Here is a 17,676-nt window from a genome sequence, read left to right on the forward strand (position 1 = left end):
AATCAGTTTCCACATTCTGATTCGGTGCCTCCAGCTTGAGGCGGTAGCACTTGTTGCATTCACTTGAAAACAGACGCGCACAGAGTTGGGCATTTTTAAGCTTCCGGAATGTGCCGGCGGACTCATCTGGTATTACAAGCTTTACCTTCGTTTCAGCTTAAATTGAAGCATAGTGAGAGGAGAAAGGCTGAAAGTCACACAGCTTGTTAGTAAGAGCCAGAACTGGAAGGCAGGTTCCTTCACATCTGCCCAGAATTCTGTCCGCTACACCATGCTGTCTCTTGGGATTGCAAAACAGTCCATCTTTTTGGGGTGTGTGTGTGAAGGTGGTGATGTACCCTTAGATGCAGTGCACCTGCGTCAAAGGCAAAGTCGGGGTGCATCAGGAGTTACTCATCTACATTTAAGGTAGTCTGTAGAGGGAGGTGAGTGCCCTCGTGCTTTGTCATTCAGCCATGCGTGTGTAGTAATAACATACGTAGATGAAACTTTCATTACCTATTTCATACCTTTACACAGTAAGGCCTTAGATTTATTAAACAAGATACGTGCTCTCCTTGAAAGGCTTGTAGTTAACTTACTAATTATCTGAGCTCTCACTGAATATTTGCTGTAATAGCCTGTGGAATCTTTACCCAAAATTCTGTCTGAATCAGAAACCAGTTATAAAGAACTTTTAAGTTTCCTGTATTTCCAAGTGAGATTCTCTAGAGTGCACTGCAACCTCAGCTGTCTTCTTATTAGAGAAATATTGCATTTGGTGTTCATGCTGTTTAAATGTATTGTGCATTATGCTGTTATCTTTCTCTTATTTTTTAAGTGAAAATGTCTTCGAGGAAAGTGGACAAACCTGTGAAGAAAGTAGGGGTGTGTAAGAGGTTGTTTTAGGTTCTTGACTGCTAAAACAAATACTGTACAATGGGTTGGATTAACCACAGGATTTTATTGGCTCACCATTTCAGAGACCATAGGCTTGCTTCCAGGGTTGGTGTGACCAGAAGTCTTGGGGATTCCTTGGCTTTTCTGTCACATGGCATTGCACATGACACTGTCTCCTCTTTTCTTTTCTCATTCTGTTGACATCCAGATTCTGGCTGCTCCCCATGGCTTTTCTCTCTCTGACTTTCTCTTTGAAGTCTCCAGCGGCAGGACTGAGACCCTCCTGATCCACTTGGGCCACGTCTTGATTGAAGTGACCTCATTCAAAGGCCTTATTTACAGGAGGTTCACACCCACAGGGATGGATTAAGATTAGGAACATATTTTTCTGGGGTATGTAACTGCAAGCCGCTGTAGACGTCTGGAAAACAACCCCATAACATTAGCAAATACGAAGAACTGTTACCACGTAGGGAAGCTCTTACTGCTGAGGAACTCGTTTAACTAGATGCTCGTTGTTGGGGAGCCGTGAATATATTATATGTTACACCATATCTCAAACTCTCTAGTCTCAGGTTCCCTTGGAAATTATTGAGGACTCTTAGATCTTTTGTTTATGTGGGTTGTATATGTATCGATATTTATTAGAAATTAAAACTGAGGAATGTCTTCAAACAAAATATGCAGATCCATACTCCATTAGTTGTCAGAGTGATGAATATTCTCATGTGCCATACAGCCTCTGGTTAAATTTTGCTGTACATTCATGGAATGAGAATGAAAGAGACATCTAGTATCATTATGAAAATAGATTCGACCTCACTAACCCCTTGAAATTTCAGAGGCCCCCACAAGGGCCTCCAACCACACTTTGAGAACTGCTCATGCAAATCTTTCAAAAATTTTAAATAATGTAGACAGATGGTTGCTGTTGCAAGTAATTTTGACATGAACAGATCGTCACCTTAAAATGCAATAATAAGCACAGTCATATTTCCAGGAGCTGTGTAACTGCAGGTAAAGAAAACATACCTATTTTCTGTTGTTTTTATCCATGGCGTTATATACGGCTAGAGACAGTGGTTCAGACCTGCTCCTACAGAACCGAGACCTACGAAGAGACCTCACCTGAACTTCTGGACTTCGACGTGGACCTCCTACAGGCAGTTTCTGTTTCATTCACTCCTTTGGCCAGCTTACTCCTGCTCACGTCCTTCAGTGACCGGCAGCGTACCGCAGCCCACATCCTTTCCTCTGTCAAAACGCAGACAGCTCACCAGCTGAGGGCGGACTTCTACTCGCCAGCCTCCAGGCATGTAAGTCAGATTCGTGATTTATGACATTTCAAATACGCATGTTGTGGATCTTGGGGCTTTCTTATGAATAGCCAAAACTATATCAAATATCAAATGTGAGTATAAAGGGCCTCTTGCAGTGCTTCTGAGAGTGAGGGCATTTTGAGCACATACGTCTCCTTTCCCACCTTCCAGAGCCTTCTGCACCCCCTCCTGTCCTTCCCGAGTTAGCAGTCTCTATGGAGCACTCTTACTAAGGGAACTGTGTGTTAAATCCCTTAGGTGTATTGAAGCAGAAAGAAAGGTCGAGGATCACTTGTCTATGTTTTTAACACCCCCCCCCCCCAGCACATTTGAGAGCTGCATGGCTCTCCAATAAAGAGGCTTTTCCTTTGTTTTGGAAGACAATCTGGCATATCTCTCTTTTCTCTTAGGTTTATTAGTTCTTTGAGAGCAGAAAACCATCGTTTGCCATGTTCTCATTCAGAATAGGCATTACTGAGGCACAGTCCTTGCCTTTGATTCACTTATAGTCAGGTGGAGGAGATAGAAGCCAATAATGCAGCACTGCCATTCAGGTGTTCTGAAAGAGGTGAGTTAGGTGGCAGTTACCTTGGTCTGAGGGAGGAATTAACCAGTGCTTCTGAGAGGTGACTTTTGAGCTGTGCAGGTTTTAGGTTGATAAGGGAAGGGGAGGTCCACTTCAGGTGCCTAGGAATCCATGGCTGCTTTACAAATTATAAATTATAACAGTGTCAAGTAGCGTACACTTTTCTCCAGCGCACTCTCCTTTCTTTTGGATAGAGCTGCTTGTATTTTCCTTTTCTCTCTCCCTCTGCCCTGTAATTGAATGAGTGTTTGGGATGTGAAAGGAAGTGGGAAGGTAGGAATCTTTCTGGGGGGGGGGGGGGGGCGGAATAATAGGACAGGATAACCAAGAGATTATATATATTTGTGTGTATATAATTAAGTACAAGAGATAGGTGATATAACCAGTAAATCCATCTCCAAAAACTAATGTTCCAGCTCTGTTAAAATTCACAACTGGAAATCTTCAGTTGTTTTGGTTGCATGCTTTACTAGTGAATAGATTATGTTCCTATGTCCAGTCCAGCCTGTTTGGATTTAAGGGCAACTCAAACTCCTTTCAAAAAAGAGACCCCATATTTAGGCTTGGGAAAGTGAAATGCAAAAACAGCAAGATTAGAGTCCAGGCCCACACTACAAAAACATTTTTGTCCTCTGTGTCTAAGTAACTTCACGTTGTTTGAATCAGCTGCAGGCTTTTTAGTTAATTTGCACCAGTTCAAATAAATAACAATTTAATTGTACCTGGATGTGAGTAAGGTGAAAAGAAGGCAAAAAGTCAGAATCTGGGAAAATGAAGAAAATGCAATCAGTGAGATGGGTTTAAATTTTTTTTCTGGGGTCAGGGATAGCAGGAAACAAGGAGTGAAGTAGCAGGGCTTGGTGTGCTTGAGAAGAGCCAGCGCCTGTGTGATGGAGGCTCTGAAAGGAGGGCTAACTTGGGGTGGCCACTATGCCCTGGCCTTTCTTTTCAGATCACAAACTTTCAGGTTTAGATTCATCAGCCGTTGGTTGTAGTGAAGCAGACATACGTAAGGGTTCAAATCTCTTGAAGTTTGAAGTTATGAAAGTTACAGAATTATCTTTCCTTGAATACCTTGACGTGCTAGAGGGCAGTATTTTAAAAGCTGCATTTGGTCATGTTCTACTGGAGACTAAGGATAGAGAGTCCTTGAAGTCAAGCTGACTCTGCTCTTAGCCTCCTAAATGAAAAGGTAGATAGAACAGGTCTTGTTTACAAAATAAATTCAAGACCTACTCATCTACCAACAGCAATTATACATTTTCCATTCTCTTACTATAGTAAATAGTAAATAGGGTGGACAAAGACATAGTGAAGCCATTAGAATCCTACTCTACCAATTGACGCGAAAGTGACAAGACATTGTAGAAATTGTTTTGGGAAGTAGAGGAGAGGTCCTGTGCTGCAGTGCAGCCTTCAGAGTCCAGGAGGTTTTCTGGATGAAGATTTACAGAGTGCCACATCACAGTGAATTATGCTATGGATCTGTAAGGTGATAATTTTAATGCAGTTTGGAGAGTGTGAAGTATTAAGAAAAAGGCCCCACTGCCCATGCGTTGGCTTTGCTTTATACTTATGACCAGGCACATACATACAAGTGATTGCATGTTACTGTCTGAACCAACAGGAAACCAATTATTAAACAGAACGTTTTCAAGTGTATTTAATTTTACTAGAAACCAATGTCATTTTGTATCCCAAGTTTCTAACCAGCTTTCCAATTCCATCTAATGAGAGTGCCTTAAAGTCTGAATGTTCTGAATTACTGAACTCATGTTAGTTTACGCCAAGATTCTGTGGTTGTTTTACATCTTCTCTTTCCCCTTTGTTACAGTGGGGAAGCTGAAGCTTATGTCAATGTTTTGCTCAAGAGGTATAAAGTGATACAGATAAAATTAAGAACAGATTTTGATATCTTTTAACTATCCATTATCAGGGAGTTGGAAAAGATTTCTCTTAATCTTTTAAACAACCCTCTGTAGCTATGATGGTCTGACTTTTGAAAGTTGTCTTCTGTTTTGTTTTAACAGGTTTACCAGGCGGTTGCAAGTGAATAAGGCCTTGAGGTTGTCCTGCCCCTTGCTGAAATTTAGTTTCAGCAGATTGTTCATGGTATTTTAAAGAACTGGAATATTTCACCAAAAAACCCAGTATTTTTTGGTTCCTTTCTGGACTTTTTTTTCTTTCCTTTAAAATGCTTGAACAAAGCTTCTTTATGCTGAGTAATTGTGATGTTTGAGGATGGTTATCTGCCTTGTTTAAATGAAGTGGATTTTAAGTGTCAATGCCAATTTTAGGCAGTTTTTTCTTGATTGAATAAAAGCTTATTAAAACCTTCTTATTGTTTGTACCCATTCATTATGTAGTCAATTAGAATCCTCCCCGAGCAGCTTACTTGCCTCCTGTGGTTGGAATTTACTTGTGTTAGTAGTAAAGACACAGACTGATAAGCTATAATGTATAATGGGAGAATATGTAAAGTACCCTGTAAAGCCTACTAAAACCCTGAATTGAACTAGCCTTCATTGTGGTATCCTACTTCCTACTTTACCCTTTATAAATCAGTAGCTGAGAACATTTCTTAATACGCGTATATTGCATATTTTAATTATTCATTTAGTTTGATTCTTCATTTTCCAGTTGGGACTGGAAATGACTAGCCTAGAGTCACCCAGTAGGCCGTGTGCAGGGTATGAGTCCAGGACCGTTGGAACGAGAGCCCGCATTCCGCTCTGCCGCATTGTAACATGAGGCACAAGCTGAGCCAGGTGTGCGTGCTTGAACACTGAGTCCCGTCAGCTGTGGCACGAGTGACTGAGAGAGGAGGAGTGCAGGAGAGGACAGGAAGCTGGGCATCAGAACTGTCTAATAGAAAGTGACATGCTTTGGCATTGAAATGCCATTATGTATCTTTAGACACCCAGGCTTCTCCAGAGAAAAACAGGGGTGCACAAATTGGTGAAACTGACAACTGAATGTGTAGAGATGCTGAGAAATATCCACATTGAAAAATGACAATTTTGAATTTTCATAATCTAATAGAACACCAATCTTCTTTGGGGAAACTGTTACTCTTATATCTGGAGTTGTCCTGTTGTGCAGAAATTCATACTTGTGCCTGCAAATTAAATGATATAAGAAAGCGTCAGAATTCTGTAAGTAAGCTATTTATGGAACATATGTTGACTTTATTCAAGTACTCCTATAACTTATTTTCTTATATTAAATGGCTACCAAAACAGCAGCCCATCCCCAAAACTATAATCAAGCTTTTTTCTAAAATTTGTCCTAAAAACCTACCTTTAAAACTGTTTCTGAGTAACTGCTTAATCTTAGAAACATACACAGTATCATGAACTCATACTGTATCACAGTTAGTATAGAAATAGAACAAATTTTAGAACTTTGGATTTCAGGATTCAGATATATAAATCCTTAGTCACAAAGGCACGTGAAATTGGGGCACTCGTGACCTTTCATGTGATGAAGTGGACCTTTGTGCAGAGCGCCGTGACGTCATGTCCCTAAGCTTTCACGCTGTGCTGGGCGAACAGCAGGCCTGTCCTGGGAGGGCTGCTCGGCACCAGAACCCTTCAGCCAGGTGCTCTGAAAACGACTGGAACCAAAACCAGTCCCTCACCTGCTACCTGCAGACATCTGACATTTGTTTTAACTGTCCATTATCAGGGAGTTGGGAAAGAATTCTCTTAATCTTGTAAACACTACTTTGTAGCTTTTGAAAGTTGTCTTCTGTTTTAACAGGTTTACCGGGAGGTTGCAGGCGAACAAGGCCTTGAGGTTGTCCTGCCCCTTGCTGAAATTTAGTTTCAGCAGATTGTTCATGGTATTTTAAAGAACTGAAATATTTCACCAAGAAACAGGTTTGTTTGGTTCCTTTCTGGTCTTATTTTTCTTTCCTTTAAAAGAAAAAAAAAGAAAGCTTAAACAAAGCTTCTTTATGCTAAGTAATTGTGATGTTTGAGGTGGTTATCTGCCTTGTTTAAATGAAGTGGATTTTAAGTGTCAGTGCCAATTTTAGGCAGCTTTTTCTTGATTGAATAAAAGCTTATTAAAACCTTCTTACTGTTTGTACCCATTCATTATGTAGTCAATTAGAATCCTCCCCGAGCAGCTTACTTGCCTCCTGTGGTTGGAATTTACTCCTGTTAGTAAAGACACACATTGAATTCTTCCCACACCAGAGAACTGAGACTATGAACCAAAAAGTTAGGAATTGGCTAAGGTACCTTCCCTCATCTTCTACTCTTAAGATCCACACGTTCTGACACGTCTCTATGGTAGGACTGCAAAGACCCTCTGCTCTAGCACTGTTCTGCCTGTTCTTTCAGCCTGTTCACTGGCTCTTCCTCCTTCATTCTTCTCTCTCATCCTTCCACCACTCCCCCCCTCCAATATCATACAGACTCCTACTCTCTTCCTTTATGCTCCCTCAGCTCTTCTCTGCCTCTTGTTCATAACTTTCTAGAGAAGAGACTTTAGTTTTTTTTCTGGAGAAATCCTCAAGTAAAGTGCCTAGTTTAGGACATAGTAAATTTAACATCCTCCAAACAGGGTTTCCAGTTTAGTGGAGTCAGTTAGTCTAAGTATCCCAGAGATTGGGGGCTGGGGGTGGAGTTGGCCTTCCCAGTTATGCGTGGACATGACAAATAATGTTTAAATAACCACGATGGAGAATCTTGGGCCCAGAACATTGGATGGTACATCAGTAGGATCAGTAAGCCAATGACAGTCCAATGCCTTATAGTACAAAGAGCTTGGAAAATTGCTGTTGTTGTTTAGTTGTGTGTTTGTGTGTGTGGTGGTTTTTTGTTTGTTTGTTTTTACAATTTTTGAGGCAAAGGAAGGTTGCAGCCATGTCTTCAAAATCTGAAAATGCTGTCCATTGTCTGCACGTTATGGAATTTTCTCAATTTTATGGAAATATATCAGAGCTGGTTTCCCATGTATAAAGACAGAGTGCTTAGTGACAGGAGCAAATTAAAATTAACCATAACCATTAAGCTTCTTGTATACATATACTTAAAAAGATGGAATTGGGGTTTTCAAGCCACATTGTGTCCATTTAATAACACTGAAGCTAAGCATAAAAGAAAGCAGTCACTTAGTGGTTAAAAATGCTATCTTTGTAGCTGGACTGTGGTGGGTTTGAATCCGAGCTCTGAATCCTATGATGGCTGGGTTATCTGACTGCTGTGAGGAGCATTTTTCTCATTTTAAAAATGGGATAGTATACATAAGAGTGTAGAACAGTGCTTGGAACAACATAAGGCTCTCCATGAATTTTAGCCATTCTGATCTCAAAGAAAAAGTATCCAACACTGCTCTTTCTCTTATCTAGACTTTAGGGAAAGTGACTGGAAACAAGTCCTGAAATATCTTAGAATGTTCTTAAAATATATAATGTAAGCTTTAGTTATTATGTTGACCACCTCCTACTCTGATCATTGAAAACTAGTTTTAACTTTGGGCATCCAGGTTTGACTTTACCTTGAGGAGGCAAACGTGTGCCGCATGCACCAGGAGAGGCAATTTGCTCCCAGGTCCTCCTGTTTCGGGGCGTCTTCAAAGGCCACACCAATCGTGTAGTTCAGCTGCTCGTCCACCTCAACCTCCCAGTAATGGCGCGCTCGGACTGGAATTAGGTGTCCCATGACAGCAGCACATCTGTTTGGAGAAAGGAGATTTGGGGTACCCTAAGCCTGGCTGTGCACATGAGGGACACCGCCTGCTGGGGTCAGCCAGTCGGTGTCTCCATATGTGGAGGTAGGAAGTCTGAACACTTGCTTGTAAAGCAGCAAACTTAGCTCTTGAAGCCCACCTGACTGATACTGAACACCACAAGGGGATTGTTACATCAGTTGCAAAGGAAGAGAAAGAGACATCAAACCAATTAGAAAAGGCTCTGTTGGCTTTTAAAAATGACTGGGGCCTTTATAATAACAAACACAAAGGTTTGGAGTTTGGAGAAGATGGCGGAATAGGGTAGATGAAGTTCAGCCTTGCTCCAAGAAAAAGAGAAGGGACAGGAGGGCGACTGGGACGGCGAGTCCACAGTGTAACTGACCTGGGAGAGTCTTCCACACCACATAGGGCAGTTTGGTTGCAAAAGCTGAGGAACCGAGAAGCAGACGACCACAGCCTAACGTGGAAGCCCAGACCCTTAGGAGGGCGCGGATGGGGCTAGGAAGTAAGCCAAGCCTTGTTACTTGAACCCACTATCCTCAGCAGCGCAGCCCTACAACGCACGACTTGCAGCTCAACCCACACCCCAAGTACCTGAACCCCTTCTCCCATGCTCCAAGTTCCCCCACCCACCAACCTCTTCCGTGCGTGCCCACCCCAAGTGCAGCCCAACCCACCTCTCCTGAGCACCTCCCAAGCACTACCTCCTCCCTATGCTCCCTGCAGGCCATTGCTAGGGCATAAAGGCTGCAGACACTTACCTCCACATCCAGGCCACACCCACCCCCCAGTTCATATAGTCGTGCAACCCCCTACCCCATTTCTGTGCCCAGGTACATCACTTTATAGAACTTCTAGACCCGTGCATGCACTCGGCCCCCAGTCACACACCCCAGCTCTGGGAAAGCACTGACCTGGGCAGGTAAGCCACATATGCCCCCAGCCCATGCAGAAATAACTCTGACCCATTGCCATAGCTCTGCACCTGTGCACAAAGGGCCCCGTGCTTTAGACTGGTGCACACCAGGGCCACACACCCCCATACCCAAGCACCTGCACTGCTACATCCTCCCTGGTGGCTGGGTGCCCATGTTCATAGGAACCAGCATATCCCCAACCTGCACCTATACCTGTGTTGCAATGCATCACCATGCCGTTGTCCCACCCCATGCCCTGCATCCTGCTCCACAAATACAAGGCTTTAGACTACTGAAAGAAATCAACTTCCAAGGTAAATCAATCAAGGTATTAACATGGGGCAAAAACAACAGATCACTAAGCATATCAAAATGCAGGCAGATACAGCCCTGCCTAATGACCAAATTAAAACAAAGGAGACACAGGCATTGGAACAACTAACCAAAGATGTTCATATTACTCTATTAAATAAAATAAGTGGGATGGCTAATGACATAAAGGACATCAAGAAGACAGTAGAAGAGCATAAAGGTGAATTTGAAATAATACATAGAAAAATAGCAGATATCACAGAGATTAAAGATTCTGTTGACCAAATGAAAAACATACTAGAGACACAAAACAGATTTGAAGAAGCAGAAGAAAGAATAAGTGAACTGGAGGACAGGATAACTGATTTCGAATATTCAGAACGGCAAATGGCAAAAAAATGGAAAAATCTGAATTGGATCTCAGGGAAATGATAGAAGAAACAGAGCATACACATATAAGAGTCATTGGTGTCCCAGAAGAAGAGAGGAGTAAAGGGCTAGGCAGAGTACTTGAGGATATAATGGAGGAAAACTTCCCAGCCCTTATAAAGGACATAAATATACAAGTCAAAGAAGCTCAGCGAACTCCAAATGGAATAAATCCAAATAGGCCTTCCCCAAGACACATTCTAATTAGTCTGTCAAGTGTTGAAGAGAAGCAGAAAATCCTGAAAGCAGCAAGAGAAAAACAATCTACTACATACAAGGGAAACCATATAAGACTGAGTTCCGACTACTCACCTGGCACCATGGAGGCTAGAAGGCAGTGGTATGGTATATTTAAGATCTTGAAAGAAAGACTTCCAGCCAAGAATTCTGTACCCAGCCAAATTGTCCTTCAAAACTGAGGGAGAGATTAAAATTTTCACTGACAAACAAATCCTGAAAGAATTTGTCAACAAGAGACCGGCCCTACAAGATATACTAAAGGGAATTCTGCCAGTTGAAAAAAAACAGGAAAAGGAAGTCTAGAGGAGGGCACAGAATTGAAAAGTATCAGTGAGGGTAATTTAAAGAATATAAAGAGAAAGAGGGAAAAGAATATATAAATCTGATGAATAAAATCCGAAAGATAAGATGGTGGATTCAAGAAATGCCTTTTCAGTAATAACTTTGAATTAATGCAATAAATTTACCAATTAAAAGATACAGATTGGCAGAATGGATTAAGAAATACAATCCAGCTACATGCTGCTTACAAGAAACTCATCTTAGATGAAAGGATACAAGTAGATTGAAAATGAAAGGATGGAAAAGATTTTCCATGCAAGTTGTAACCCAAAAAAAGCAAGAAGTAGCTTTGCTAATATCAGACAAAATAGACTTTACATGTAAATATATCATAACAGATAAAGAAGAACACTATATATTAATTAAAGGGACAATTCACCAAGAAGAAATAACAATCATAAAAGTTTGTGCTGGTTTGAAAGCATGTATGTCCCTTAGAAAAGCCATGTTTTAATCAAAATCTCATTTTGTAAAGGCAGAATAATCCCTATTCAATACTGTATGCTTGAATCGGTAATTAGATCATCTTCCTGGAGGTGTGATTTAATCAAGAGTGGATGTTAAGCTAGATTAGGGGAGGTGTGTCCCCACCCATTAGAGTGGGTTCTTGATTAGTTTCTGAAGTCCTATAAAAGAGGAAACATTTTAGAGAATGAGGGAGATTCAGAGAGAGCAGAGCAGAATGACAGAATCACCAGCCAGCAACCTTTGGAAATGAAGAAGGAACATGCCTCCTGGGGAGCTTCATGAAACAGGAAGCCAGGAGAAGAAGCTAGCAGATGATGCTGTGCTTGCCATGTCCCCTTCCAGATGGGAGAGGAACCCTGACCGTGTTCACCATGTGCCCTTCTCACTTGAGAGAGAAACCCTGAACTTCATCGGCCTTCTTGAGCCAAGGTATCTTTTCCTGGATGCCTTATATTGGACATTTCTGTAGCCTTGCTTTAATTGGAACATTTTCAAGGCCTTAGAACTGTAAACTTTTAACTTATTAAATTCCCTTTTTAAAAGCTATTCCATTTTTGGTATATTGCATTCTGGCAGCTAGCAAACCAGAACAGTAGGCCATGGGCGAACTGGATTTCAATAGCCAAAAGAGTGTAAGAGGACCCTTACCTTCTATCCTATGCAAAAATTAACTCATATTGGATTAAACACCTGAATGTAAGAACAGCACCATGAAGCTTCTAGAATAAAATGTAGGGAAACATCTCGAAGACCTAGTAATAGGAGGTAGCTTCCTAAACTTTATACCCAGAGCACAAGCAACAAAAGAAAAAACAGATAAATGGGAACTCCTCAAAATCAAATGCTTCTGCATCTGAAAAGACTGTCAAAAAGGTGGAGAGGCAGCCAATTAATTCAAAGGGAGTAAATATTTGGAAATCAGACATCTGAAAAAGGTTTGATATCCTGTATACGTAAAGAAAGCATAGAACTCAACAAAAGAACAGCCCAATTATAAAATGGGCTTAAGATATGAATGGGGGAGCCGCCCGACCTCCTTCCCCCCTCTCTTTCTCCGCCGGCCCGCCGCGCGGCGCCCACGCCCCGCAGCAGCCGAGCCGCCCGACCTCCTTCCCCCCTCTCTTTCTCCGCCGGCCCGCCGCGCAGCGCCCACGCCCCGCAGCAGCCGAGCCGCCCGACCTCCTTCCCCCCTCTCTTTCTCCGCCGGCCCGCCGCGCGGTGCCCACGCCCCGCAGCAGCCGAGCCGCCCGACCTCCTTCCCCCCTCTCTTTCTCCGCCAGCCCGCCGCGCGGCGCCCACGCCCCGCAGCAGCCGAGCCGCCCGACCTCCTTTCCCCGCCTCCTCCCCCTCCTGCTCCGGCTGCTCTCCAACCACCACGGTGCCCTCTACCCCCGCCTTCACCGTGCTCCTCCGCCACCAGCCTCTACAGCCTTGCCACCCTCACCTTTCCTCCTCCAGAACAGCTACTGGGGGAGTGGAGATAATACAGAGCAGCTCCCGGAGCCACGAGGGAGATCAAAGGGACAGCGTACCCCATCCTGGAACGGCTGACTATCTGGGAGAACCAGCTCCGGTGAGATCACCAAGGGGCACGGGCTTTCCTGGGTGGGACGGCAAGCGACCGGAGTCCCTCCCTTCCACCTTCCCAGGCCAGCTGGTAGAATTGGAGAGGCGGTCCCCTTAGGCCGCGGCGGCTGGTGCCCCCACCACACGAGGCCCCCCGGAACAACTGAGATAGTTGGGTCGGAAATCCCCAGACTGCGGAGAACAGTGACCGGGGGATCCCTTCCAAACACGTGACTCCCACGCCGGCTGGGAACAGTGCACTCTCCCGGGCTGCGACAGCTGGCGCCCTCCCGCCACGCTTGGTGCCCCGGGCCGACTAGCTAATTTGGCCGGACGCTCTTCTGTGCTGCGACGGCCGGCGACCCTCCCCACATTCGGAACCCCAGGCCGGCTGGCATTCTTCCAAGACGCTTCGGCTGCCGAACCTCCCCTACAGCGAGAATTTTCCAGAGTTAAAGGACCTACAGCAACTTTCACTAGTGGAACCCACAGAAAAACGTGTGCCACGAGCGCCACCTACTGGGCAGGATAAGAAAAACAGAACCAAGAGATTGCACAGAAAAATCTTTCAACCTGTGGGGTCGAACACCCGGGGAAATCTGACTAAATGCCCAGACGCCAGCAGAAGATAACGGATCACGCTCAGAAAATTGAACATATGGCCCAGTCAAACGAAGAAACCAATAGTTCAAATGAGATACAGGAGCTGAAACAACTAATGCTGAATATACGAACAGAAATGGAAAACCTCTTCAAAAACGAAATCGATAAATTGAGGGAGGACATGAAGAAGACATGGGCTGAACATAAAGAAGAAATAGAAAAACTGAAAAAACAAATCACAGAACTTATGGAAGTGAAAGATAAAGTAGAAAAGATGGAAAAAACAATGGATACCTACAATGACAGATTTAAAGAAACAGAAGATAGAATTAGTGATTTGGAGGATGAAACATCTGAATTCCAAAAAGAAACAGAAACTATCCGGAAAAGAATGGAAAAATTTGAACAAGGTATCAGGGAACTCAAGGACAATGTGAACCGTACAAATATACGTGTAGTGGGTATCCCAGAAGGAGAAGAGAAGGGAAAAGGAGGAGAAAAACTAATGGAAGAAATTATCACTGAAAATTTCCCAACTCTTATGAAAGACCTAAAATTACAGATCCAAGAAGTGCAGCGCACCCCAAAGAGATTAGACACAAATAGGCGTTCCCCAAGACACTTACTAGTTAGAATGTCAGAGGTCAAAGAGAAAGAGAGGATCTTGAAGGCAGCGAGAGAAAAACAATCCGTCACATACAAGGGAAACCCAATAAGACTATGTGTAGATTTCTCAGCAGAAACCATGGAAGCTAGAAGACAGTGGGATGATATATTTAAGTTACTAAAAGAGAAAAACTGCCAGCCAAGACTCCTATATCCAGCAAAATTGTCCTTCAAAAATGAGGGAGAAATTAAAACATTCTCAGACAAAAAGTCACTAAGAGAATTTGTGACCAAGAGACCAGCTCTGCAAGAAATACTAAAGGAAGCACGAGAGTCAGATACAAAAAGACAGAAGAGAGAGACATGGAGAAAAGTGTAGAAAGAAGGAAAGTCAGATATGATATATATAATACAAAAGGCAAAATGGTAGAGGAAAATATTATCCAAACAGTAATAACTCTAAATGTCAATGGACTGAATTCCCCAATTAAAAGACATAGACTGGCAGAATGGATTAAAAAACAGGATCCTTCTATATGCTGTCTACAGGAAACATATCTTAGACCCAAAGATAAATATAGGTTGAAAGTGAAAGGTTGGGAAAAGATATTTCATGCAAACAACAACCAGAAAAGAGCAGGAGTGGCTATACTAATATCCAACAAATTAGACTTCAAATGTAAAACAGTTAAAAGAGACAAAGAAGGACACTATATACTAATAAAAGGAACAATTAAACAAGAAGACATAACAATCATAAATATTTACGCACCGAACCAGAATGCCCCAAAATACGTGAGGAATACACTGCAAACACTGAAAAGGGAAATAGACACATATACCATAATAGTTGGAGACTTCAATTCACCACTCTCATCAATGGACAGAACATCTACACAGAGGATCAATAAAGAAATAGAGAACCTGAATATTACTATAAATGAACTTGACTTAACAGACATTTATAGGACATTACATCCCACAACAGCAGGATACACCTTTTTTTCAAGTGCTCATGGATCATTCTCAAAGATAGACCATATGCTGGGTCACAAAGCAAGTCTTAACAAATTTAAAAATATTGAAATCATACACAACACTTTCTCGGATCATAAAGGAATGAAGTTGGAAATCAATAATAGGCAGAGTGCCAGAAAATTCATAAATACATGGAGGCTCAACAACACACTCTTAAACAACAAGTGGGTCAAATAAGAAATTGCAAGAGAAACTAGTAAATACCTAGAGGCAAATGAAAATGAAGACACAACATATCAAAACTTATGGGACGCAGCAAAGGCAGTGCTAAGAGGGAAATTTATTGCCCTAAATGCCTATATCAGAAAAGAAGAAAAGGCAAAAATGCAGGAATTAACTGTCCACTTGGAAGAACTGGAGAAAGAACAGCAAACTAATCCCAAAGCAAGCAAAAGGAAAGAAATAACAAAGATTAGAGCAGAAATAAATGAAATTGAAAACATGAAAACAATAGAGAAAATCAATAAGACCAGAAGTTGGTTCTATGAGAAAATCAACAAGATTGATGGGCCCTTAGCAAGATTGACAAAAAGAAGAAGAGAGAGGATGCAAATAAATAAGATTAGAAATGAAAGAGGAGACATAACTACTGACCTCACAGAAATAAAGGAGGTAATAACAGGATACTATGAACAACTTTACGCTAATAAATACAACAATTTAGAAGAAATGGACAGGTTCCTGGAAAGACATGAACAACCAACTTTGACTCAAGAAGAAATAGACGACCTCAACAAACCAATCACAAGTAAAGAGATTGAATTAGTTATTCAAAAGCTCCCTAAAAAGAAAAGTCCAGGACCAGACGGCTTCACATGTGAATTCTATCAAACATTCCAGAAAGAATTAGTACCTACTCTCCTCAAACTCTTCAACATAATCGAAGTGGAGGGAAAACTACCTAATTCATTCTATGAAGCCAACATCACCCTCATACCAAAACCAGGCAAAGATATTACAAAAAAAGAAAACTACAGACCAATCTCTCTAATGAATACAGATGCAAAAATCCTCAATAAAATTCTAGCAAATCGTATCCAACAACACATTAAAAGAATTATACATCATGACCAAGTAGGATTCATCCCAGGTATGCAAGGATGGTTCAACATAAGAAAATCAATTAATGTAATACACCATATCAACAAATCAAAGCAGAAAAATCACATGATCATCTCAATTGATGCAGAGAAGGCATTTGACAAGATTCAACATCCTTTCCTGTTGAAAACACTTCAAAAGATAGGAATACAAGGGAACTTCCTTAAAATGATAGAGGGAATATATGAAAAACCTACAGCTAATATCATCCTCAATGGGGAAAAATTGAAAACTTTCCCCCTAAGATCAGGAACAAGACAAGGATGTCCACTATCACCACTATTATTCAACATTGTGTTGGAAGTTCTAGCCAGAGCAATTAGGCAAGTAAAAGAAATACAAGGCATCAAAATTGGAAAGGAAGAAGTAAAACTATCACTGTTTGCAGACGATATGATACTATATGTAGAAAACCCAGAAAAATCCACAACAAAATTACTAGAGCTAATAAATGAGTACAGCAAAGTAGCAGGCTACAAGATCAACATTCAAAAATCTGTAGCTTTTCTATACACTAGTAATGAACAAGCTGAGGCGGAAATCAAGAAACGAATCCCATTTACAATCGCAACTAAAAGAATAAAATACCTAGGAATAAATTTAACCAAAGAGACAAAAAAACTATATAAAGAAAACTACAAAAAACTGTTAAAAGAAATCACAGAAGACCTAAATAGATGGAAGGGCATACCGTGTTCATGGATTGGAAGACTAAATATAGTTAAGATGTCAATCCTACCTAAATTGATTTACAGATTCAATGCAATACCAATCAAAATCCCAACAACTTTTTTTTCAGAAATAGAAAAACCAATAAGCAAATTTATCTGGAAGGGCAGGGTACCCCGAATTGCTAAAAACATCTTGAGGAAAAAAAACGAAGCTGGAGGTCTCGCGCTGCCTGACTTTAAGGCATATTATGAAGCCACAGTGGTCAAAACAGCATGGTATTGGCATAAAGATAGATATATCGACCAATGGAATCGAATAGAGTGCTCAGATATAGACCCTCTCATCTATGGACATTTGATCTTTGATAAGGCAGTCAAGCCAACTCACCTGGGACAGAACAGTCTCTTCAATAAATGGTGCCTAGAGAACTGGATATCCATATGCAAAAGAATGAAAGAAGACCCATCTCTCACACCCTATACAAAAGTTAACTCAAAATGGATCAAAGATCTAAACATTAGGTCTAAGACCATAAAACAGTTAGAGGAAAATGTTGGGAGATATCTTATGGATCTTACAACTGGAGGTGGTTTTATGGACCTTAAACCTAAAGCAAGAACACTGAAGAAGGAAATAAATAAATGGGAGCTCCTCAAAATTAAACACTTTTGTGCATCAGAGAACTTCATCAAGAAAGTAGAAAGACAGCCTACACAATGGGAGACAATATTTGGAAACGACATATCAGATAAAGGTCTAGTATCCAGAATTTATAAAGAGATTATTCAACTCAACAACAAAAAGACAGCCAACCCAATTACAAAATGGGAAAAAGACTTAAACAGACACCTACCAGAAGAAGAAATACGGATGGCCAAGAGGCACATGAAGAGAT

General features: G+C 41.6%; 1 protein-coding gene and 1 non-coding gene across 2 annotated transcripts in view; one reads left to right on the forward strand and one right to left on the reverse strand.

The window, feature by feature from the left end:
- Positions 1-3,107: 3,107 nt before the first annotated feature.
- The window catches only part of FSD2 (fibronectin type III and SPRY domain containing 2), a gene marked incomplete at its 5' end in the record, with an annotated part of 52,661 nt that continues 38,092 nt past the window's right edge, over positions 3,108-17,676 (reverse strand). The window contains 2 exons of the mRNA XM_077122331.1: positions 3,108-5,902; positions 8,293-8,469. Of these exons, the coding sequence (XP_076978446.1) occupies positions 5,650-5,902; positions 8,293-8,469 (430 nt within the window). The remainder of the gene's footprint in view (positions 5,903-8,292; positions 8,470-17,676) is intronic.
- On the forward strand, positions 3,910-4,036 carry LOC143652885 (small Cajal body-specific RNA 15). The gene has a single exon (XR_013160932.1).

The sequence above is a fragment of the Tamandua tetradactyla genome, chromosome 12, assembly GCF_023851605.1.
Source record: "Tamandua tetradactyla isolate mTamTet1 chromosome 12, mTamTet1.pri, whole genome shotgun sequence".
In the NCBI taxonomy this organism is placed as follows: domain Eukaryota; kingdom Metazoa; phylum Chordata; class Mammalia; order Pilosa; family Myrmecophagidae; genus Tamandua; species Tamandua tetradactyla.